The sequence below is a fragment of the Apis mellifera genome, linkage group LG8, assembly GCF_003254395.2.
Source record: "Apis mellifera strain DH4 linkage group LG8, Amel_HAv3.1, whole genome shotgun sequence".
NCBI lineage: Eukaryota > Metazoa > Arthropoda > Insecta > Hymenoptera > Apidae > Apis > Apis mellifera.
The window spans coordinates 2,347,353-2,371,379 of NC_037645.1; the positions used below are offsets into that span (position 1 = coordinate 2,347,353).

The 24,027-nt window shown below is 27.1% G+C and overlaps 2 protein-coding genes and 2 long non-coding RNA genes across 7 annotated transcripts in view; 3 read left to right on the forward strand and 1 right to left on the reverse strand.

The window, feature by feature from the left end:
• The window catches only part of LOC409836 (rho GTPase-activating protein 100F), a 52,220-nt gene extending 38,051 nt beyond the window's left edge, over positions 1-14,169 (reverse strand). The window contains exons 1-4 of one of the 3 annotated variants that reach the window (XM_006559494.3): positions 12,922-14,169; positions 9,085-9,180; positions 5,103-5,279; positions 4,412-4,655 (exon numbers count right to left, since the gene is read on the reverse strand). In XM_006559494.3, the coding sequence (XP_006559557.1) occupies positions 4,412-4,630 (219 nt within the window). In that variant the 5' untranslated portion in view covers positions 4,631-4,655; positions 5,103-5,279; positions 9,085-9,180; positions 12,922-14,169. Of the gene's footprint in view, positions 1-4,411; positions 4,656-5,102; positions 5,280-9,084; positions 9,181-10,118; positions 10,483-12,921 lie in introns of those variants that run through there. The other 2 variants (XM_006559493.3, XM_026442551.1) reach the window with 2 other exon arrangements.
• LOC102654020 lies at positions 5,858-8,184 on the forward strand. The gene is made up of 3 exons (XR_003305259.1): positions 5,858-6,350; positions 6,708-7,214; positions 7,755-8,184. It is a non-coding gene; the product is annotated as an uncharacterized LOC102654020 (long non-coding RNA).
• Positions 8,218-9,181, forward strand: LOC113218966. The gene is made up of 2 exons (XR_003305260.1): positions 8,218-8,424; positions 8,978-9,181. It is a non-coding gene; the product is annotated as an uncharacterized LOC113218966 (long non-coding RNA).
• A 5,328-nt stretch (positions 14,170-19,497) lies between the features above and the next one.
• Positions 19,498-22,976, forward strand: LOC413252 (ATP-binding cassette sub-family F member 2). 2 transcript variants are annotated; one of them, XM_396698.7, is made up of 9 exons: positions 19,498-19,589; positions 20,164-20,345; positions 20,444-20,847; positions 20,976-21,139; positions 21,208-21,435; positions 21,514-21,901; positions 22,007-22,198; positions 22,546-22,749; positions 22,834-22,976. In XM_396698.7, the coding sequence occupies exons 2-9, from the start codon at positions 20,168-20,170 to the stop codon at positions 22,972-22,974; spliced, it is 1,899 nt and encodes a 632-aa protein (XP_396698.3). In that variant the 5' UTR covers positions 19,498-19,589; positions 20,164-20,167; the 3' UTR covers positions 22,975-22,976. The 2 variants fall into 2 exon arrangements, with proteins under 2 accessions (XP_396698.3, XP_026298349.1); XM_026442564.1 differs by having other exon boundaries at positions 19,529-19,694.
• The last annotated feature ends 1,051 nt before the right edge of the window (positions 22,977-24,027 follow it).

Below are 24,027 nucleotides of genomic sequence, written 5' to 3' on the forward strand. Positions count from 1 at the left end.
CGAGATATCTTGAGTACAAAAAACGCGAATGGAATCTGAATACAATAGACAATTCTTCCTGTATGAAAATATATAAATAATTATAATGCTTATTTATAATTTCAATCTATTAATTTATAATTTCAATCTCTACAAGAAAACTGTCTTTACAAGAATAAAATTTCCCAATATAGATAGAAAGTTTATTTTTTCCATCGATGGAAAAGTAATATTATACAATGAAATTTAATTTATAAATAAATTTTACATCAGTGCAATCAATTTTGATTTCAATTAAAAATTTAATGTTAGAAATTTCAAATTACGTGACTTTGAATCATAAAAATTTCGATTGTAGAATTAGAATATAAAGTAAAAAATTAATCAATCTCGAATATGATAGAGTTTTTCAAAATGACTCTAGATTTATTTCCAGACACCAATTATACCCTCAGTCATTCTTACGAAACGGTTCGGTTCGCGTGTTTGATCGTAATGCACTCCAAGTGCAACGAGTACGTTGAATTTTCGCGGAAGCATGCAAAATATTCGAGGTTACCGACACGTGTAATACGCGCAAGGAACGTAAACCTGATTTCCGGAACTTATAAAAATATATCAAGTCAAATTTGCCTTTCACCGAATCGATCACTAAAGAGAAAATTTAGTAACTAATATATACAGTCAATTAACTAAATTTGGTAACTAAAATTAACTAAATTCGGTAACTGGAATAATTAACTAGGATTATCTAGAAAATTGTAATAAAATTATGATTGTCCAAGGGATTTATTCATTTTATTTCTAGATATATCAATTAAAAATAATTTAAAAGTATTTAGAAGAGACATTTAATTACAATTATTTTTCATAAAATTTTGCCTTTCAATTTTTCAAGATTATTTTCTATAAATTATTAATTATATAATATATACAAATACAATGATGTATGCAAATATTTTTTCGTACAAATAATTGATTATTTTCAATTCATTAATAATTATTGAATTTATTTTTGTCATACGAAAATTAATTTTTTTCTAGAAATCGACAATCGACAAAGTAAAAGGAAATCGAATTCAGGGGGAAGTTTCCGATATAAAATGGCGTCGAGAGGAAAGTTTTCCCAGGTAGTTTCTGACCGTGGAAGAGCACAGCCCCCTAAACGACATCGTTTATTATTTTAATGACGTCATTAGTGGAATTTAAATAATCTTGTCCGTGAACCACTTCGTCTTGCTGTACCCATGACAGTTTTATTCGTCGTTACCACGACATTTGGCCATTCTCTTTACATTCGCGCCGCCATTAGTGTCTTGTTTTTCCTTTCCTATCCACCTACAACTATTTCATCGCGTTTTTTACAAATTTACAAATCGAGAAAGAAAATAGCAAGAGATGAAATATCACTATCTCGATATTATGAATTAACAAGCCGATCAGAATTTTCAACAATAGGGAAAGAATATGAAAATTCCGATTTAAGTATAAAAATTGAATGTTTCGTGTTTTATCATAAGGGATTCCTCTTTATAAAGTGACGCTTTTGATATCTAACAAAGGGAATACTTTCTTTATATTAGTATAATATTTTGACACCTTCTATAAAGGTGGAGTTAAGCGTTTCACATTAGCACAGTTCTGCCATAAAGGTATTCTTGATATTCTTACTGAATGCTACTTTTTGAATTCTTGATTTTCAATTTTTTTATTTTTGAATTCCTTCATTTTCTATCTCTTTTGAATTTCTTCACCTTGAATTTTTTCACATTGAGTATTTCAATTATTTCACATTTTAAATATATATATCTACAGGACTAAATTATAGATTTAATATCAATAATGATATCCTAAATGTATTTATATATAATTAAAAGAACTAGTTATCACTAGTTATTGAAAACGCAATCAAAAATTCATAGTCAGAGTGATAATAAAAACTTAATCTATGATATAGAGGCGTGGAGGATTTAATAAAACATAAGCGCGAGTAGATAATAAACGCGAAATAATAGATTACAAAATCTGCAGGCTGGATGTAAACCATTTCCAGGCCGTGGATAGACCGGGGGCTATTTTCGAGAAGAACAATATAAAAATGACATGGCAATGTAGCTGCCATGTATTCCGTGCCTCGGCGGCGCCGTCTATTCTTTCCCATCTTGTCCACCCATTGTCTTCTCTTCCCGTTGAACTTGTGCACATGACTCGTTTTCAAAAGACGATTTACCGATTTTCCACGCTCGTCACGAGACATGTAGAAAAAATTCGAAAAAAAATGACACAATGTTGAAAAGTATAGCGACACTTTTCATTGTAAATTTTTGGATTATTATTATATTGGTTATATATATATATTTTTTTTTTCATTCATTTTTGAATTGTATTAAATTAAAAAAAAATCTAAAAAATAAATTGAGACCGACATTTTAGATTCGCGAAACTTAAATCCGAAAATTCTGTGAATTTCTTTATGAAGTTTCGAAACTTTCGAAGCTCTCGAAATACTTTTTTTCCCCTTTTCTACTCTTTTTTTTCTTGTTATATAGAAATTAAATTTCATTATTTTAACACGAAATATTTTGAGTTTTAAAGTTTAGATTGTTATATCCTTAAAAAAGAAAAAAATCTATGATGCATGCTATATATAAAAATATAATAAAAATATATATATATGTAGAATATCGTGTTTCTCTATTCTGATTTTTTAAATCTTTCATAACAACGTAAATAGTAATCATCCATGATTGTTACGATGATTTGAAAATCAATAGTGGAGATACACACGTTTATTTGGTTGGTCTCGTATCATCGAGTGGAATAGAAAATAATGGCAAGCTGCCGGATATTTGTGGGCGAGAGTGTGACAAATATATATGATAAAAGCCGACCTGTTCCGCTCCGTATCTCGATATTGATTTATAACAGACCGATGTATTCAGCGTGTATCGGAACTATGTTTTCAATTTCCATGTAACGCATTCACCGAAAATTTGATATTTCACTTGGAATATCAATAAGGATATTGAAACCGAAAAAAAAAAAAAAAAAATGCACGTGCTCCGTCACGATGTTGTGTCTACGAATAAATTCGTGTGAGGAGGGGGGGAAAAATATTCATGAATTTTTTTTCGAAGGGATACCAAAACTATACGAAATTTTTTCTAGTTTGGATATTTTTGAATTTTTTCCATATTGAATTCTTCAACCATAAATTTTTCCATTTTCAATCTCTTTATTTTGAATTTTTTTTACTTTGAACTTTTCATTCTTGGTTTTTTTACGTGAATTTTAATTTTATCCTTTTTATTCTATTAGTGGAAAAAAATGCATAATCGCATCACTGTTGAATAATAATTTGGAAAAAAATCTTACAATTGTATAAAGTTTATTCCTATAATTCTGTTCATAATTATTTTTATCTTCTAATTTAATTTATATATAATATAAATTTAATCTCTTTTTATTAATATAAAAAATATATTAAATATACCATTTTATTTTAGATTCCCTTATATTAAAATAATGTAGCATTATACGAATCTTTAAAATAAACATGTCCACGTGGTAGTGAAGTGTGATCTATAACTGAACATGCACGTGAGAGCACGTGACTCGATTAATCTGATTTCACGGGTGCAATCATGTCCAGGCCATTCGATGGAGTTGGCCAATGTAAATCGAGCACAATAATCAAAGATATATGAAGGTAAGTTTATCAATCCTTTCTATAATTTGTTATATTCCATCAAAGAATTCAGGAATTCATTGGTGGAATCTATTGTATGGATAAATGGACAAAATGACAAAGAAAGTTAATAGATGATATCGCTTTTCATCAATATAATCTTTCAATTTATTATTTAAAAATTAATTAAAATATTTAATTATAGTTTCAAGAAAATAGTTTTTGAATAATATAAAATGTATGATATGTCATAAATTTTACAAACAGAAAAGGAATACTGGAATTAGAATCAAGATAGAATCATATTCTGAACCTTTTATGAATACTCATTGTCAAAAAATTATATAGAATTGCTAATTTTAATATAGAAAAAGATTTATCATTGGTTGTATTGAGTAAATATTTTATACATACATCATTGTAAATAAATACACATACAGTGATTTAATCTTATACCAAATATACTTTGAAGATAGATATTTGACTTAGATAAATTTTGAGTAAAATTCTATTTTTCTTAAGTCTTATTGATCTATAGCTAAGTATAGATTATCATGAAATTTGAATGATAATCAAATTCCAACTATCATTATTTTAAAGCCTAACTATTATCAATTTAATTTGATCTTAACCTGTATCAATCGGGTCTTTATATTTTTATGCAAAGCAGCATCATTTCTTACTTAAACATTCTATGCGTTGCATTATAACATCTTGAAAATGTTAAAAGTAGTATATACTCACTTTCCTGCGGCCGCAGCAGAGCATGGCTGCTGTGCTGCAGCTGCGGCGAGCCGTCGACGAGAGTTGAGGCTGGTGACAGACGTAGCTGAGTCGTGCGCCCCCTTCCCGCTGCAGCTGCACCACGCGCACCTGCAGCTGCACCTGCTCCCGCTCCCGCTGTCCTTGACCGACACCGACTCGACCACCGTACTTGATGCGCACGTGTTTTCGCCACTGCATGAGTTCGGTGCGTCATGCCCTCTTCCTGAAATTGGCAATAAATCGGTTAGTAAAAATCCATAGAAAGTGAAAAAAGATTAACTAGAAATCATTTAGAAAAATAAGTGAAAAAATATTGGAAATTATAGTTGAATTTTGTTTGAAGAATTTTTTAAAAATTTAAAGTTATAAATTTTTAAGTTTGTAAGTTTAAAATTTTTTTCAAGTTTTAAAAATTCCTCGAATTTTAAAATTGTCAAGTTTTAAATCTTGAAAATATTCAAATTTTCCAATTTTTTTAAATTTTCTTATCATTATTTTTAGTTTAATTATATGTTAACTTGGTTCGTTTAATAGTTAAATTAGTTTCTTCAAGAATTAGGAAACCTAACCGCAAGAATTAATTAATAAGACATGAGAGCTTAAGAGCGCATAGGAATTTTGGAATCTTCATACGTCCCCTCCGGCACATAATGCTATCAAAACCATTTACCGTTATGTAACATGTCATTGCTAAAAGACTTCCTCAGGATGTTGCCTGCTCAGTTAATGCACTTTGTTAACAAAACAATCTTGTAGTCGCAAATTTTTGTTGAAGTTAAGGATGCTAGAAGTCGTCCTTTCTTTTTCTTAGGAAACCAGGACAGATTGATCGATACCAGGGAGAAATCTATTAAATATATTACATATTTTTAATATTTGTATAATCTTTAACATATAATGAACATCCTGACATAACTAATCACATACCACTATTATATATATTTTATAATATTTTTTGTTTGATATCTATTTTACTTTTTTGTATTAGTACAATAATTATTATAATATTTTTTGTAATTTATATTTTTTGTTTTTATTTTATTAATTATAACCTCTGTTTGAATCGATTATGAAAACTTTGTTTACTATTGATATTTTCTATAAATGAATTTATTAAAAATCACTTTTTCTTTTTTATTTTTTTTATTAACAAGTCATTTCTGCCATTTTTTATCTTAAAAATGGTCCAAGTTAGAAAGAGTAAGTAAAAAGAATCTAAGAAAGAACAAATTTCTCATCTACATTAAATACTTCTAAAAATTATCTTTTATTATCAAAGAACGACATAAATATACAATTTTACAAAAAAATTTCAATAACATACCTCATTTTTAAATATATTAATGATAATGATACTAATAATTACTATTATATTAATATCATTATAAGAATAATATAAGATAAAATTTTCCAAATACCCGAAGAATCAATTGAGCAGATTTTTCTTTTTTAATCTAGAACACTGCGAAAAACACAATTACACTAGTAAAATCATGAATTAAAATTAATTAATGAGTTAATCACATTTATTTAATCACTTAATCACATTTGCAGTTACGTTATTAAAAATTAATTTCGATATCATGTCGAATGCAACAAAAGTCGATAATGAAAAAAAGATCGAAAAATCTCGATAATCGAATGATGATCGCGTGGCGACATCTATTTTTAGGTGGAATTAATGCAAAAAGAAGGATACCATCGGGAGGTAATATAGAATGAGGTCATCATATCGCGTGCCAAATTAAAATCATTCAATCATCTAGGAACTGATAGATGGATCCACTATTAATAAATTAACATGTTCCAAGTAATTGAATACCTAGTGAATGAAGTTATTGGGTCACTCTTCGTGTATCTGATCTTCTAATATTACCATTTTATTAGAATATTCTACAACCGAAAAGTATTAATTGAGGTTAATATATATATAAAATTTTATCGCCTTCATTTTAACTTAACTTTGGTAAAAATATAATTATGTATAATTATAATTAAAATAATTTTAGAGGGATTAAAACTTTATCAAATAATTTTTAATTTTTTTATTAATAGTAACTTTTAATTTTCAATATTAACTAATTATTCTATATCCAAAGAGAAGATAACCTTTTTTAACTTTGATCATCACTTTGAATATTTCTGTTTTTTTAAACAATTGAAAATTTCAAAGTTGTATGATACATGGATCGTTAATTAATCTATTAATTGAATTATTAATTTTAATATTAATTATAAAAATTCAAAGAAAATAAATTTTTACGATTTTTTGCAGAGTATTAAATTAAAAAATTAATTCGAATTGAATCAATCTGATTTTGATATAAATTCCACTTAAAAAAAATATCAGAAACATGATGCAACTGGTACGAGGACATGTAATCTAAATCATCAGGTGGATAAAAGCCAAAATAAAACGTCTAACTTAACCTCAAATCTAATTTCAATGAAAATTCCGCTTGAAAAAGTATTAGGAATGAAGTATAACCAGAACAAGCATAGTGTAATTAAATCATCAAGTGGATAAGGGTTGAAACAAAACAGCCTTCATGCTTTTAACCCCCTTTACGGTAACCAAATAATCGATCCCACGTGGCTGTGCGCAATCACAGTTGACCTAGGGCTACCGAGAATTATGCTAGGAATCTCATAAGCCACGTCCATCACCGACCGAATGTCTCGGTCTTCAATTCAATCAAGGGAACTATTCATACGACACATTCTATGTCAAGCTCGCGTTGATTCATTAAGAATCAATAAAATCTTCGACCGCATGCACCTGGTATGGTACAACCTTGACCTCATCCTTTTCAGGGATTCTCTCCTAGAAGTTGGCCCTTTATATATGGAAACGATCTGTTAAATATAATTTTATGCAAAGTTTCAACTTTTTTTGAACAATAATCATAATAATTATTTAATGTTTTGAATTTAATTAAAAAATATATGATAATTGACAAAAGGAAAAGAAATTAGTTTCCAATCTAATAGTTTACAAAGGAATCGTTCCTGTCATTTCTAATTAATAACTTTTAATACTTATTTATTTTAATATAATTATATTTTATATATATATATTCTATAGATATATTAGATTAATTTTTTTATTACTTAATTTAAAGAATATCTAATCCATTTTAATTTTTCTCATCTTTTATAGGAATAAAATTGAAACTACTTATTAAATGTTATATATAAAAATCATAACTCAAGAAGAATTGAATGTAATTTATTTTTTTGGAATAATTATTGCTAAATAATGCAAAGAAAAAAGAGAAAAATGATAAACATTAAAGGACTTTTAATGTCTTATAAATTTTAGAATTTACTTCATGTGGAAAATTTCTCTTGCTGATCTACTACATCTTTTTATTCCTGAATAGCTTGATGTAGACTTATAAACAACACCGCTACACTTCTCGAGTAAACGACCAATCGGTCCCTTGCGATTCTTAGAGAACGTAGAGAACATGTTCCAGAGAAATATTTGTGCAGGAAAAAACGGCATAATGATCATGATGCACGTGCAATGATAAACAGTCATGCTCCCTATGGATTTTCCTTGTATAAATTTTCAAAAACTCGCATGTTCTTGCAATATTTTTGAACAAGAAAACACTTCTGATTCAAAATTGCAGAGATTTAAAATTTTTTCTTTTTATCCATATTTCTGAATTCAAACTATATATATACACTTTATATTTTATTTTAATCTATCCATTAAATATTTTTACAGAAAAAGAAATGATTTTAAAAAAATTAATATTCAGTTATAGTTAAATTAAAAACAATTAAATCAACAATTACAATAATTACAGATTGCAATACTCTAATATAAAAATATCTTAAGATTTTAAGAAAACAATAAGTAAAAAATTTCAATTATCATAATTCCAATAACCAAACCAGTTTTGGGTAATTCTTGGTAATCATAATCAGAACATATATTCAAAAAAATATGTATTTAACTCTTGAAATATTGCACGTTGAAAGTGAGTATCGACACTTATCTAATTTTTTGTTATCTAATATTATCCATCGAAAATGATAAAAAATAATGTAAACATTAGATCACGAAAATGAAATCATTCAAAGCATGATTTAAGGTGAATATATTTAAGAGTATTCTTTAAAAACTTGCTTTAGAAAGTTATTTCTCATTAAAAGCTATTATATTGGGAGTAATAACTATTTTCATGTTTCAACTTCCTTCATATTCTTATATAGAAAATATATTTGAGAATAAAACTTTCAAAGAATTGTTTTCGAGAATATTTTTCACAAATGAATATTGCATTGAGAGTGAAATTAATCAAGAATAATTTTCACTTTCAATGCAATATTTAATATTAAAAAATGATTCTCAAAAATAATTTTTAAATATATTCGAATCCATAAAGACTGCTGTATAATGATTGTTTCACACAAATATGTATCATAAGATTTCAGACAAATCGTATATCATATTATATCGCAAAAGAGAAAACGATAATAATAAATAATATCCTCGAAATTTGTTACATGCAGATTAATTCGTATTTCCAGAGTAATTTCCGATTGATGCAATTCTCTGGGCACACTTAAAAAAATAAACATAAAAAAAGAACATCGTAAAAGAGAGAGATAAAAAGGACAACATGCTTGATCGATACCTTCTAAAAATCATTTCTCGCGCGAAGGGCCAACGGGTCCCTGCTCGAGCAGACTTGAATGATCTCTCTCATTCTGGTCCACTGATCACCAATCTCCTGAAGCAATATAAAAATAACTATGTTAGTAAGTGAATATATCAGTGAGATTTTTAATTATTGAATTAATATTTGTAAATATTTTTAATTATTGAATTAATGTTTGCAAATATATATTTATATGAAAAGTTAATATTTGAAATATATATATATTGTATAACAAATAAACAAAGAATGTATTATAAGCAATTAAAAATAGTGGAAAAAAATATTTTAGCTAATAAACTATATAGTTTTGTTTTTATAAATAAGGAAGTTTTTGAAGGATATTCTAATAGGCGTTCGTAATTCAAATTCTTGGAAGTCATGGAAGAAGTTTAAAAGCACTACGTGAAAATTCGAAAACTTTGAAAGCGTTTGACTTCGGCAGGCTGAGAGAGGTAATAAAGCTTCCCGGACTCTCGAGTCTGCAGACATCTCCATGGAGAAACGTCAGCGTTTAAGCAAAAGAGCTTTCAATATTAGATAAAACTCGAGAAGTCCTTTTGATCAACGTTCTTTTACTTACTTTTTCAATAAACAATTGCAAACACTCAAATAATACAATTTGCTAACAAAATAAAGATAATATATATATATATATGTCAATTTAATTTTACATTTTTTGAAATATTTTTTAATAAGTATTAAATATTTAATTGTACTAAAATTTTCAATCCTTTAATTGATTCCAATATTAAATATTTAAAATTTAATATAAATTATTTTTTATGTATTTAAATAATACATATACAAATTTTTTTCTATTTATCTTTCGTTTTAATTCAGTGCAATCAAATCATTTTAAATCCAATCGGTATATAAATTAATATTAATAAAAATTAAACAAGTCTTTTCTATCTATTTGTATAAATCTTAATAAATCAGCCACTGTATTCTAAAGATTAATATCCGTAACATATATAAATAATTAAAATTTTCATGATCAAAAACTTTACCAAAAAATTCAGCCAAATAAAATTCTTTGCAGATGATTTTTGTAGATGATATTCACAAACACAATCTACAACTCGTTCCAACAATTCACCAGATATCTCACAGATCGGCGCAATTTTTGTATAAAAGCTCGTTAAAAGGAAAGAAAAAGAGGAAAAAAAAATACGAACTAAAAAAAAAAGTTATTCACGAGAAGAGACACGCGCGCGTGCACGTGAGATTAACTACACCGACTCACGCCAAGCGTAACTTAACAACGTCGTACACGGCACTTAACGCCCGACATCGCGGTACGATTTTTCGTTCTCACTGTTAGGGACTAAGAAGTGGTGACGACTTCCACGGGGGGACAAGCGCGATCTCAAACTGCGCGAGAACGTGTGTATAGACGTCGTTAAATAAAAGAGGGGACACCCACTACTGCGCAAAATCTTTGTCGTAAGGGCGGTTCGATCGCTATTTGGTCCATGTGATATTAGTCAACTCCTGGATGACATCTCAATCATCTTTCATTTCTTGTTTTGCTTAAAATGTTCATAACATATCAATAGCTTGAAAGATTTTATTATTGATATATAAAATTATATTAATTATTTATATTAATAAATAAAATAGTAGAATTAACATATATTTAATATAATTTTTTTATTTAATTAAATAATTCATTATTTAATTATAAAATGGCTATAAATTTTATGTGTAATTGAAGCAAATAATTTTACTGATCATGGTAAATTACATGATAAAGCAATACTTGGAATATTTTCCTTCCATTTCTATTATTTCATTCAATTATTATTTGTTCTAAATAGAATATGATGACATGAATTAATAAGGAAATGATGTGGAATTCTGTTAATAATATGATCATACATATTTACAACTATTCCACATAAGAAATATATCTTAATGAAATAAATTAATAATAAAAATGATCTTTAAAATGAATTATTGAATATTTTTAGAAATATAATTCTATGAAATACCTATAGAATTCCCTATAGTGGGAAATATTGTTTTAAGTGTTGATACATCCAAGAGTTGTTGCAATCTGCAGTATAAGTAGTTAGTGTACTCGGAGAAAGAATCAACAAGATCTGTCGACATTCAACTAGTTCTCCTGAACTTCATTCTCCGATTTCGCTTTCCATTTCACATTCTATCGATCCCGAAGACACAAGGAGAGGCTTTCGTGGCAATGAAGAAGCATAAAGCCAGTAGATGAAAAAATTCTATAATTATAAAATTCTATAATTATAAAATTCTATAATTCTTAGGCGGACTAAGCCTGACTGACCAACTAAGTCGACTCATCTGAAGAAAGATATTTTGCTATTAAATTATTTTATTTAAAATTTTTTCCTTTTTTTAATTAAAGAAGAGTATTTTCTAATTTTTTGTTTAATAATATTTCAATATATTTTTCAAAATATATTGTGCTATTTGAAGTTTTATATACCTTTTTTTTTAAATGAAGTTAATTAATTCTAAATATTTTAGAAATTTAGAAACAGTTTAATTTATTCTATAAATCAAAAGAAATGATAAAATTTTAGTTTTCTTAAATATTTTGTAAGTTTAGTTAAGAAGATTAGATATTTTAATTAAAGAGAGTAGAATGTCATATGAATAATCAATTTTAATTTTACATTTTAAAATATATTGCTTTTTGAAAAGATATGGAAAAAAATATACAGGTTAATGATCTCATAATCTTTAGAAAAAGTTACAGAAGATAGATAATAAAGCTATTAATACTCTCTTCCACTTTTATCCTAAGGGTGTCGTTATTCTAATTATGGATTTTCCTTGTGTAAAACCACTTAGACATCATGATATATAAAAAGGAAGTTTCCAAAAAAAACTTCAATTTCTTTTTTCTAAAAATAATATTTGATAATATTAAAATATCTTATATTTGCAATATTCTAAAAACAAGAAACCATAATTATTTTAAATTATTTTAAATTTATTTTGTAATCTTATTTTGTAGGCTAGAATTTATTAAGATTTTAAAAAGTGATACCGATAAAGGGAAAGAAGAAGTGATTCTAACTGTGAAAAGTAGATGCCAGAAGGGTCGATAAGGCGGCAATGAACGCAGAAGAAGCTCGTGAAGCGCAATTTCGAATTGTATGGCAGTGTAGCTGGGCCTGGATCGATAAGGGATACGTTTAAGGGCGAGTGGCAAGAGTAACAGGAGCATCGCAGCAGCCAGGAAGGTGTTTGTTCATCTTTCTTCACTATATTGGTTAGGATATATATCGAGCAATACTTATCAATATGCATGGGCAAATATAATGACAAATACAAATTATTTTTTATCTAAAAGTTATAAAAAGAAAAGAATTAAATTATAAATTTAAAAAAAATGAAACAAAATAAATGATAAATAAAGCAAAAACAAGTAAAAAGAATAAATAATAAAAGTAAGTAAAATTGGAATGTAGAATATGAAAGAACATAGAAACACTCCCAAAGAAGGGTGAAGAAAAGAAAGAGGGTCGAGTAAAGCACGATTTCGTGGTGGCGTGCCAGAGCCAATGGTCCCGGACCACCGGATCAATATACCCTTTTTCGAGAATGTCTTCAACCGACCCTCCCTCAATTCTTACTAACACACATATGCTTGTATACACACACATACATACACATAAACATATTACTACTCTCTTTCCTCTCTCACCCTCTCTCCCTTTCTCTCCTCTCGAGGAAAACGCGCGTGTCGTTGACTCTCTCTTAAACAAGCTTTACTGAATGAATCAAAATGACCAGTCCGGTTATGTTCACTGGTACATAACGTACCTTCCAGTGGACCAAGGACAAACGGCTCAAAAACGAGGAATCCCAAGTTGTTGCTTGAGTCCGTGTCTTCCCCGTTCAGTTTTTTAGCGACGAAGGAAATGGCACGACTCTTCAGGTTGCAGCTTTCTCACCTCACCATATAAACGTCACGCGGGAATCAATACGCGCGCCTGCCTCAAGCTTCTCCCTCTCTTTCCCGCTTCGTATTTCACCGCCAGTAAGGCTCTACCTGTCTCTGTCTCTCCCTGGCTCTCCCGCGATTCTCCACTCTCTCGAGTGCTCTGGCTATCCGTCGTGCCACGGCTCCAGTATCCCCGTGGCTGTTCGCACCTCGTGCACTGCCGGAATCACAACCGGCTCTACCTGCAGGTAATCCTCCACCAGGAGATAACGACTCAGAGACCGGACCCTAAGCCAACCCCTTTTATAATATACACGTCTCGCGGATATATGTAGTACAAAAACCAAGGATTCGGCTGACGAAGATGTGTAACGGATCGCGCTGCATAACCATGACTATCCAGAGCACCCGGGCGGACATGTTGGTTGAGAGAACTGCGCACACGCGCCCCCAGCTCTTCTCGCATACTCGCCACGGCTCTCCAGACTATGCTGAATCAATTTTTCTGCCGGACCGAGGTCGATTTTCGAGTTATTTTTCGTCTCTTTATTTTCTTTTCTCTCTTTTGAGAAGTTCTTGATTTTCTTGAGAATTTTTTGTTGAAAAATGATCAATCAAAACGAAGTTGCGAATATAAAAATGAAATATTTTAATAAGATTTTCTTTTTATTTTTTTATCTTTTTTTGATTTTTTTTTTTTTGTTAGAATTTTATTTTCTTTTCTGGGAAAATAAAGAAGTCAATCAACAACGAACCTGTAAAAAAAAAATGAAATTTTTTTATTGAACAATAGAGAAAAGGCGTTGTAATAGCAATTAGCGTTTGAATATGATTATTTCATTGAATTTAATGGATTTATTGATTCTTGTGGATATCAGTTGACTGAACGATTTTTTGATTTTTTTTCCTAACTTGATGCAACAGGTCATTTGAATGCTTTCTGCGAATTCTTTGTTTTTAAATCAGTTTAGTTCTATTTAAATAAAGTTTTAAATATATTCTGATGATGTACGATTTTTGTAGTAATTATATGAAGCTATTGAGATAATATGTAAAGTTAAATTTCTCACTTCAAACAATTCTTTCAATTGATAGAGAAATATATTATAGAAATAACGAAAATGTATTTAATATCAATTAATCTGGCTAAATATTTTTTATACATATATATGTATTGTCTTATATTATGTATAAGTTATGATTTGAAACATGAAAACTATAATTTTTTTTCATAATTTAAATAATATCAGTTATTTGAATAAAATTTTTTATTAAAACATATTGATATAATAATTTATAATTATTAAAATAATATATATAATAATAGCAAAATAAATATTTGTATTGATCCTTGTATGTATATTTTTCTATACTAATTTCAATCTATACAATTTTTCCCAGTGCATGTAATTTTTGTTTAACATTAACTGAAATATTAAATATTAACAAGGTAATTTATGAATTCAATATTATTAATTATAAAGCAAGGATCAAAAATAAATTATGAAGTAAAAGAATCCAAATAACAAATATTCATTTAATAAATTTAATATAGTATTCATTTAATTTAGAGTTTACGAAAAAAATTGACAAAAAAATTTGGACAGCAAAAGAAAAGAGTAAAGTAATTCCTTTATGAAAATATAAATTCACCTAGTAAATTGATTCTATATCACTGTGCGATGAGTTCTGACTTTTTCTAGTCGTTCTTAAACTATCGCATGCAGATATTGAAAATTTTTCCTTTCTTCTATTCTTTCTGAACGATAATGACAAAAAAATATATTCATAATATTACGTCGATTCTCTTCATGTATTTTCGAGTTTTATTAAATATTTTGTTTTTCTGTAGTAATAATAATTTCTCATACAAAATAATACTTATCGGTTTTAGAATAATCATAATCTTCTTCCAATTGATTTTTACCTCCAACAGATATTTTTGATTATTCTGAGACTATGTTCCAATCAATAGAATGTCTTCTAAATTTTTTCACAGTTTTTAAAAGTTTTTAAAATGTAATATTCTTCCATAATAACTTTTCGAGAATATCGTCACTTTGATTTGATCTAAAATTAATGTTTTATTAAGAATGTTGTAAAAATTTTTCTTTACTTAAAACTCAATATTATGATTTTCCAAAAATTATGTTATAGAATCATCATTTTACAAAATGTTATGAATTATTAGCTCAATATAGCAAAAATAACTAATCATACTTCTGGAATATGATGATTAGCTCCTCTATCGCTAATTTTTCTTTTTTCTTCTTTCTTCAAAACAAAAAATCGCAATCACATATCAATTGTTATATAAGTCACATATTGAATATGTGATGAAAAGAATTGTGAAATTCACGAATCAAATCAATTTCTTCAAATTTTTCATTTCTTCATCTTCCTAAAAAATATATTTTTTATTAACAAAAATTATAATTAAGGATGAAACATATATACATATAAATATTGCATAATGTAAGATTTATAAAATTATGAATTAAAAATGTTATTGACAATTATTTTATGAAAAATAAACAACAAATATTAATATATTTTTTATTATTGGAAAATTATTTAATAGTTATTATATTATTAATCTATTATATTATTATGTGCAATTCTAAAAAAATTAAAATAGATTGAAAATATGATTATAAAATTAAATCCTAAAAAGATTAAAATAGATAAAATAGATAAAAATTAAAATAGATTGAAAATCATTATAAAATACTGACAATATATTTTTTATTTTACATATATTTCTACTATCCTAAAAAAAGACTTTGAACAAATCTATTCAAATTATACTTTAGATTTTTTCATTTACTAAATAACTTATGAAAAATACTGAAAAAAAATTGAGGGTGATTTAGGAAAGTGGATAATACTTTCTAAATCTTCGTTCGATCAATGTCAATTCGTTTTTCTTTCGATTAATTCTTAAGTAGAAGAATCATCCTTGAATATTCGCACGAGAAGAAGAGAATAGAAAACTGATTATCGAAGAAAGTCATTCAAGTGATTCTGGGGTTCTACAGGACTCTGATGTTCCAATGTTAAATCGTTTTCTCTTCGTTATGATTTTCATCATCAAGTCTAAACGTTCTATTTCCGGTTCGATTATACTGGTTTGAAGCAAATGGAGAAACTACTTAATATTAAAAACACTTACACAGAAAGACAGTAACTTTGTCAATTCAAGTTAGATTCTCTTTAATAGATTCATAAATTTTAATACGATTTTTAATATCTACAAAACATTCCATTTTATTAAATTTTTTATTAAATTCCTTTCAATTGAAAATTTAATATAAAATGATAACTTATCTTTTTTTTTCTTAGAAAATATCTTCAAAATGAAACATTATTTTTATACATTATGATTTAACAAAAGTTAAAAATGCTAATTTATTTTTCTTTAATCTATATTTTTCGCATTCTTAATTTTCTTAATTTAATTTCCAAATTTAGTTTTCAATTCTCCTCTTTTCCCAGTTTTTCTTTTAAACTATTTCTTATGTTTTCTTTTCTTTTTAAAAGAAAAGTTTCTTCCATTTCTTTTTTGCAGATTAATCATCAATAAAATAAGATTTATGATATTCAATTTTTACAGTATCTCAACGTTCTTCTCGGAAAATATTTTTATTCTTTAAACATTTTTTTTTTTCTTGATTTGAGTTAATCTAAGAGAAAGAATTGAGTTAATAATTCCCAATGTTATGCCGGCCCTGCTACTCGACCTGGAGTACGATGCTGTGATTGGACGGCATTTGAATGAATGCCATCCGGCATTCACACCTTTTTTCAGTTCCTTCCTTTCAGCTGCGACCCCGTGCACCGTGAAATCCCCGATATGTACTCGAGGGTTACGGTAGCTGACACGCGAGCAGTATGAACGTGTGCTTTCCACGTCACGCACACGAGCCACCAGGACCGTATCAATTCCCTTGATAATCCTGATTTTATATAAGATATGGATAAAAAAACATAGAATGTTTTTTATATTTAATTAATGGTTCTCTATTGTTAATTCAAATACAATCACATAACTTGTAATTAATAATGTTGTTAATTATTGTCACGATTGAAAGACGATATCTTATAATCTTTTGAAAAAATAATGAATATATTCAGAAGATATTATTTCAATCTCAATATTATACTTACATCAAAAATAAAGAATAATTATTTATTATAATCATATAATATTATCATATAATATTATTATGCTTATTTTTCATTTTTTTTTCTGTGCTGTTTTTATAAAAATACTTTCATCATATCATTTCTCTAAGAGAGATTTGCATCATTAAAAATTAATCATTGTCCATCTCGAAAAGTATGTCTCAAATGTCTCAGTTGATCAATTATTACATTCGTCAAGCACATTCTGACGATTGATTCATATTATTCATATTATCGTCTAACTGACAATTTGACATCTAGAGATAAATAAGATTTTATTAAATTAATTTTCTAAAAATAGAAATTTCTAAAGAAATATTAAAAGTTAAAAAAATAAAAAGGAAAAATGAAAAACAAAATTATAATTATTTCGGAACTAATAAAATATTTACATTTTACTTAACAAAAAGCAAAAAATTAGCTCATAATATTTCTCTTAAATTGATCAAGATTATAAAATCATTCAAATCTTCAAGATGTTCAAGTATATATTTTTAAATTAAATCAAATTGAAAGATATAAAATTTTTATTATGGAAACATCTGATTAGAAATGATCAAAAATAAAAATTCTATTCCAAGAAAAGATTTGTCCAAATTGTAATTTTTATAAGTCTAATTAGAATGTTGATCAAAAACTTATAATTTAAATATATATATATATATATATATATATATGCATGTGTAATTGCATGTATATATATTAAAAAATTATTCTAAAAATGAAAATTAAAAATTAAATATTTTCTTTTCTTCAGCTCCCTTTTGAAGAAATACTTGACTAGATACCGTCCTGATACGCATACGATGATCTAGGTGAGCGTGCAGCTTTCATACGAATAACAACGGCAACGACAACTCCGTCGACGAGGACGAGGACGACCGAGAACGCATTACCCCTACCATTACGTACTACGAAATACTACGTTCTGTGATGCGGTGCAATTAAGCCAGTAACCCCTCACCCTTTCACATCCTACATCCTCTTCGCCCCCTCCAATAGACTTCGGACTCACAGAGGCGCAAGTCCGTCTCTTCTTTTACCATTTCTACCGCAGCTGACATTTATCCATTCGTTCATTCATCAGACCACACGTCTTTAATCAGTTCTTGTCGTTTGAACCAAGTTACCATGTCGATTCTTTAGACAAAATTTAGATTAAAATTCTGATTATTCAATTTTATATAATCTTTCATTGAATACTAATAACATGAAAAATCTCTTGTTTTAAAATGTCCTCCAATCTTTTTTGAGTTATAACATTTCTTTGTAATAGTAAAGTTTCAAATAAGTTACATCATATTTTCCATAAGATAAAGAATATTTTATAACAGCAATTAAATGATATTATTATTATTAATATTATATTGTCTAATAAATGTATCAATACAAAAAACTTTTTACTACTTTCATAATTATTAAACTTTTTTTAATAAAAAAATCCATAAATAAAAACTTACATTATTATAGTCATAATATTTGTTAAATTCAAGTTCTATCATAATAATTGTCAACTTCTTTGATAAGAAGCTACAAAATGTATAAGAGATTATTAAAGTACGATTTTGATTATAAAATAATGATAAGATAATGTTCGTATACTTCTTATTTTTTTATTCAGTATTCTCTCTATTATAAGTATTATATAAATATTATGAAATAAATATTCTTTAGATATTGGTTAACATTTTATATTCCCGCTTTTTTAATGTTAGTCTTTGATAATATGTTTCTTAGAAAGGTAAGTAATAATTTGGAATGTCATACTTGATGCAGAAGCACTTTTGCTTTATTGCAACATAGTGAATCAGATAAAATATAGACCTGTCATCTTATAAAATTTTATACCATTTTATGTTCTGGAATACTGAAAAATCAATTTCTTATATGATTTTTTACTAATATAAAAATTATATTCAATTAATTATTAAAGATGAATAATTATGAAATATTAAGAATGCATACATTTTTTTTATTAAAAGTTGAAAATTTGTAATTTTTTTTTAAATATTTAAATTACCTTAATTTTTCCCATATTCTAAAATCTTTATGTTTCCAATATTTGCTTTTTTTTAGTCACATACATATATTCATCACATACATCTTTTAAACTTTTATGAAAAATCACATAAATTTTTCCATGCAAAATATAATTATTACATATTTATAATTTAATGACAACTATTTCAATTTTTGCTCGACAATTGCTCAATTTTCACTATTTCCCTCGCAAAATGTTTCATGACTGAATATCGCCATCTATCGAACAATCCACTAAACGACATCGCTTTGACGATTTTGTCTCTATCCATGCACGTGTGTTTGCATTTTGTACGGATTTCGATTTTTGGCGCACAACTAGGTAATTTCTTGAAGTTATTTTAAGATTCTACTATTCTCTAAAAATGTGGAAAAAACAAAAGTTTGAATGGTTCTTATGTAATTATTCTATATATTTTTAACATCGGTCAGTGTCGCAGAATAATCGAAGTTTCTTGTCTTAGTTGGATGTTGGTTTCGTCTCTCTTTTCCTCATCATCTTTTTTTTTCTCATATTTTTATTTTCATTATTTTATATTATCATTAGCAAAATACAATTATTTTTATCAAATGATTATTCAATTTTGTACATAGAAATTGTAAAAATATAATAAAAAACACGGTTTCCATCTCCCAGACCCTCTATTTCTATCTTTCTCTTTCTTTTTCCGTCGTCCTACTTTGTCCCCCTCTTCTTCATGTTATTCTCTGTCTGGCTCATATAACAAGCCGTTTACGGCAATGAAAGTTTTTGAATTTTCAAATTTGATATTATACTGTAGCATTTATTTCTAATACATGTGCCATCGTATTTCTAACCTCTGATTTACATAATATGTATTTTTAATTCTTGATTTACGTTCAAACAACGCTCTAAATGTGTAGTTAAATTTCAGAATCATGCCATCCGATGCAAAAAAAAAGCAGCAGCAAAAAAAAAAGGAAGCTGCTAAGGCTCGACAGTCAGGAAAAAAGCCACCTCAAACTAATCAGAATAAAAATGCAGAGGATGGTAAAGAATCCAGTCCTTTGGGAATCATTCAAAATGGAACCAATGGAACACCTATTAGTGCAGAAGGTAAATTGAAAATTATTTTTAGAAACAGAAGATTAATCAAAAGTTTCGTAATGAAGAATTGGATAAATTATTTATAAAAATTTTTTTTTATCTTATAGAGGCATTATGTATAAAATTAGAAGCAGATGCAAGACTAAATGCAGAAGCGCGATCGTGTACGGGATCATTAGCTTCACATCCGCGAAGTCGAGATATAAAAATATCTAATTTTTCTATTACTTTCCATGGCTGTGAATTGCTACAGGATACTATGTTGGAACTGAATTGCGGCAGACGTTATGGTTTGCTTGGACTTAATGGCTCTGGAAAATCTACTTTATTAGCTGTACTTGGAAATCGAGAAGTTCCTATTCCTAATCAGATTGATATCTTTCACTTGACCAGAGAAATGCCTGCTAGTAATAAAACAGCTTTAGAATGTGTGATGGAAGTAGATGAAGAGCGTATAAGATTAGAAAAATTAGCAGAAGAATTAGTAGAATGTGAAGAAGAAGATGCTCAAGTATGTTTTTATTTTTTATATTATTTTAATTTTAAATATTTATATTTTATATTTTAATTAGATTTATATTTATCTTTTAATTAGATTTTTTTAATAATAAATTATATTTAAAATATTTTTTTAAATAGGAACAACTCATGGATGTTTATGAAAGGTTAGAAGATATGTCTGCTGACACTGCTGAAGCTCGTGCTGCTCATATTTTACATGGTTTGGGTTTTACTGCAAAAATGCAAAAAACACCTACCAAAGATTTTTCTGGAGGTTGGCGAATGCGTATTGCTCTTGCAAGGTTAGTAACTTTATTAATCAATAAAGAGATAAATATATAAAAATCTAATAAAAATGATCATTTCATAGAGCATTATATGTGAAACCTCATCTTTTATTATTGGATGAACCTACCAACCATTTAGATCTTGATGCCTGTGTATGGTTGGAAGAAGAATTAAAAACATATAAAAGAATTTTAGTCATCATTTCTCATTCACAAGATTTTCTTAATGGTATTTGTACAAATATCATTCATGTTAATAAAAAACAATTGAAATATTACAGTGGTAATTATGAAGCTTTTGTCAAGACAAGGTAAATTGATATTAGTTATAATAAATTCTAAGGTTAACAAATGTAAAGAAAAATATTAATATAAATTCTATATGTTAGAATGGAGTTACTGGAAAATCAAGTAAAACAATATAATTGGGAACAGGATCAAATTGCGCACATGAAAAATTATATAGCACGATTTGGTCATGGTTCTGCAAAATTAGCAAGACAAGCACAATCAAAAGAAAAGACATTAGCAAAAATGGTAGCACAAGGTCTTACAGAAAAAGTTGTGAATGATAAAGTACTGAATTTCTATTTCCCTTCTTGTGGAACTATTCCACCTCCTGTTATAATGGTTCAAAACGTTAGTTTTCGTTACAATGAAGATTCACCATGGATTTATAAAAATTTAGAATTTGGTATAGATTTGGATACCAGAATTGCATTAGTTGGTCCAAATGGAGCTGGAAAAAGTACTCTTTTAAAATTATTATATGGAGATGTGAGTTTCAATTATTATAAAAATATTATAAAAATAGTATCAATTACTATTTATAAAAATTATAAAAATATTTGTGAATAATTTTCTGTTAATTTATAATTATAGTTAGTTCCAACTAGCGGTATGATACGTAAGAATAGTCACCTTCGAATTGGAAGATACCATCAACATTTACATGAATTATTAGATTTAGATATGTCACCTTTGGATTATATGATGAAAGCCTTTCCAGACGTTAAAGAAAGGGAAGAAATGAGGAAAATTATTGGTCGCTATGGATTAACTGGTCGCCAACAAGTATTGTCATTTACAAAAATTTAAATCTTCAATGACTTCAAAAAAAAAAATATTGGCTTACTCTATAAAATTTTTAGCATGTATATAATTGACAAATTTATAAAAGATATTTTTTAAATTTTCATTAGATAAAAAAAAATCTCATTATTTTTTTTACGATTTCGATAAATTGTAATTTTTCTAAAAAAATTTTTTATATATTATCTAATAAACTAATCTTTTTCATTTCTCAAAAAAACTCTCAAGTCCAATTTTTAAAAAATTATTATATTTTAAAGAATGTGCCAATATTTTTCAAAATCATTGTACATAATAAATGAATTTTCAAAAATTTTTATTTTATGTAGGTGTGTCCAATTAGACAATTATCTGATGGTCAACGTTGTAGAGTAGTTTTTGCATGGTTAGCTTGGCAAGTGCCTCATCTATTATTGCTAGATGAACCAACCAATCATTTAGATATGGAAACAATTGATGCATTAGCAGATGCAATTAATGATTTTGATGGAGGAATGGTGCTCGTATCTCATGATTTCAGATTAATTAATCAAGTATGTATTAATATTTTAGAAATTATATACATTCATTAATCATTACATATATAATATTATAATATTTTTTCTTATTATTGTTAGGTGGCAGAAGAAATTTGGGTTTGTGAAAATGGTACAGTTACCAAATGGAGTGGAAATATTTTGGATTATAAAGAACATCTAAAGACCAAAGTGCTTAGTGATAATCAGAAAAGACAAAAAGAAATGCACAGAAGCAAATAATCTAAATAATGTTTAATCTACTCTATTTTTCTTTCCAAGTATATTTTTCTCTCTCTGTTATAGTAACTGCCTTTGTCCTTATTTTTTCGGACATTTCATCGTATCTATCATTGACTTTGCGCTGCTGTGTAGCGTTATCAGTGGTCGAAGTTTTTTAGCTAATTTATTTAAATAATGAATAGCGAATTATTTTGTGACAACAAGATCGATTTACGGTGAAATTTTATCATTCTAATAGTTTGAAGATCCGATATTATTAATTATATATTACAAGAAATTATAAATTGCATATATATATATATATATGTATACATATATATATAATATATACAGGATATCTCAGAAGTCGATCGATAAGGCTTAACTTATGATTTCTAATAAAACACAAAGACTTCTAATAAAACACAAAGATCAAAATATATAAATGTTTCATTTCTGTAATAATATTGAATATATGAGTCAATGTTTTAACTCATTAACAAAGCCGAAATGAAAATTTTCACAAAAATATTTAAAATCATCTCAAGAATAATAAGTTAAATCTTAAATCGACTTCTAAGACCTCATATATATATACATATATATATATATTTATATAAATAGATTACTACAGAGTACGAAAATAAAACAGAAGTATTATAAAAACATAACAAGTACTCGAATTCCTCTCTTGCAATTTAGCTTTATTAAGAAATCATATTTAACTATAAATTAATTTGATTTTCAGTAGATATAAAAAATATATGGATGTGTACAAATAATTATAAATATTTAATATAATCGATAAAATAACATAGTTTCTATCAAAATAAAATTTTTTATCTCGCATATATTTATATAAATATATTGATCTTGTATTAACATCATGGAAGACTAATATTTCATACATATTCACAAGAATTATAACTCTGATATCCTTTGATTATAAAAAATGTTTAAATTTATATACGAAATGTTTCGTGCAATTAAACTATAATTATAAAATGAAAAATAGAATCTTATTAGAAAAAATTAAATATAATACAATAATATATATATTCTAAAATTAGAAAT

Coding starts and splice junctions, on each gene's coding strand:
- LOC413252 (XM_396698.7), top strand. CDS start 20,168: ATGCCATCCGATGCAAAAAAAAAGCAGCAGCAAAAAAAAAAGGAAGCT. Junction 22,199..22,545: donor GATTAACTGGTCGCCAACAA/GTATTGTCATTT, acceptor TATTTTATGTAG/GTGTGTCCAATTAGACAATT. Junction 22,750..22,833: donor ATTTCAGATTAATTAATCAA/GTATGTATTAAT, acceptor TATTATTGTTAG/GTGGCAGAAGAAATTTGGGT.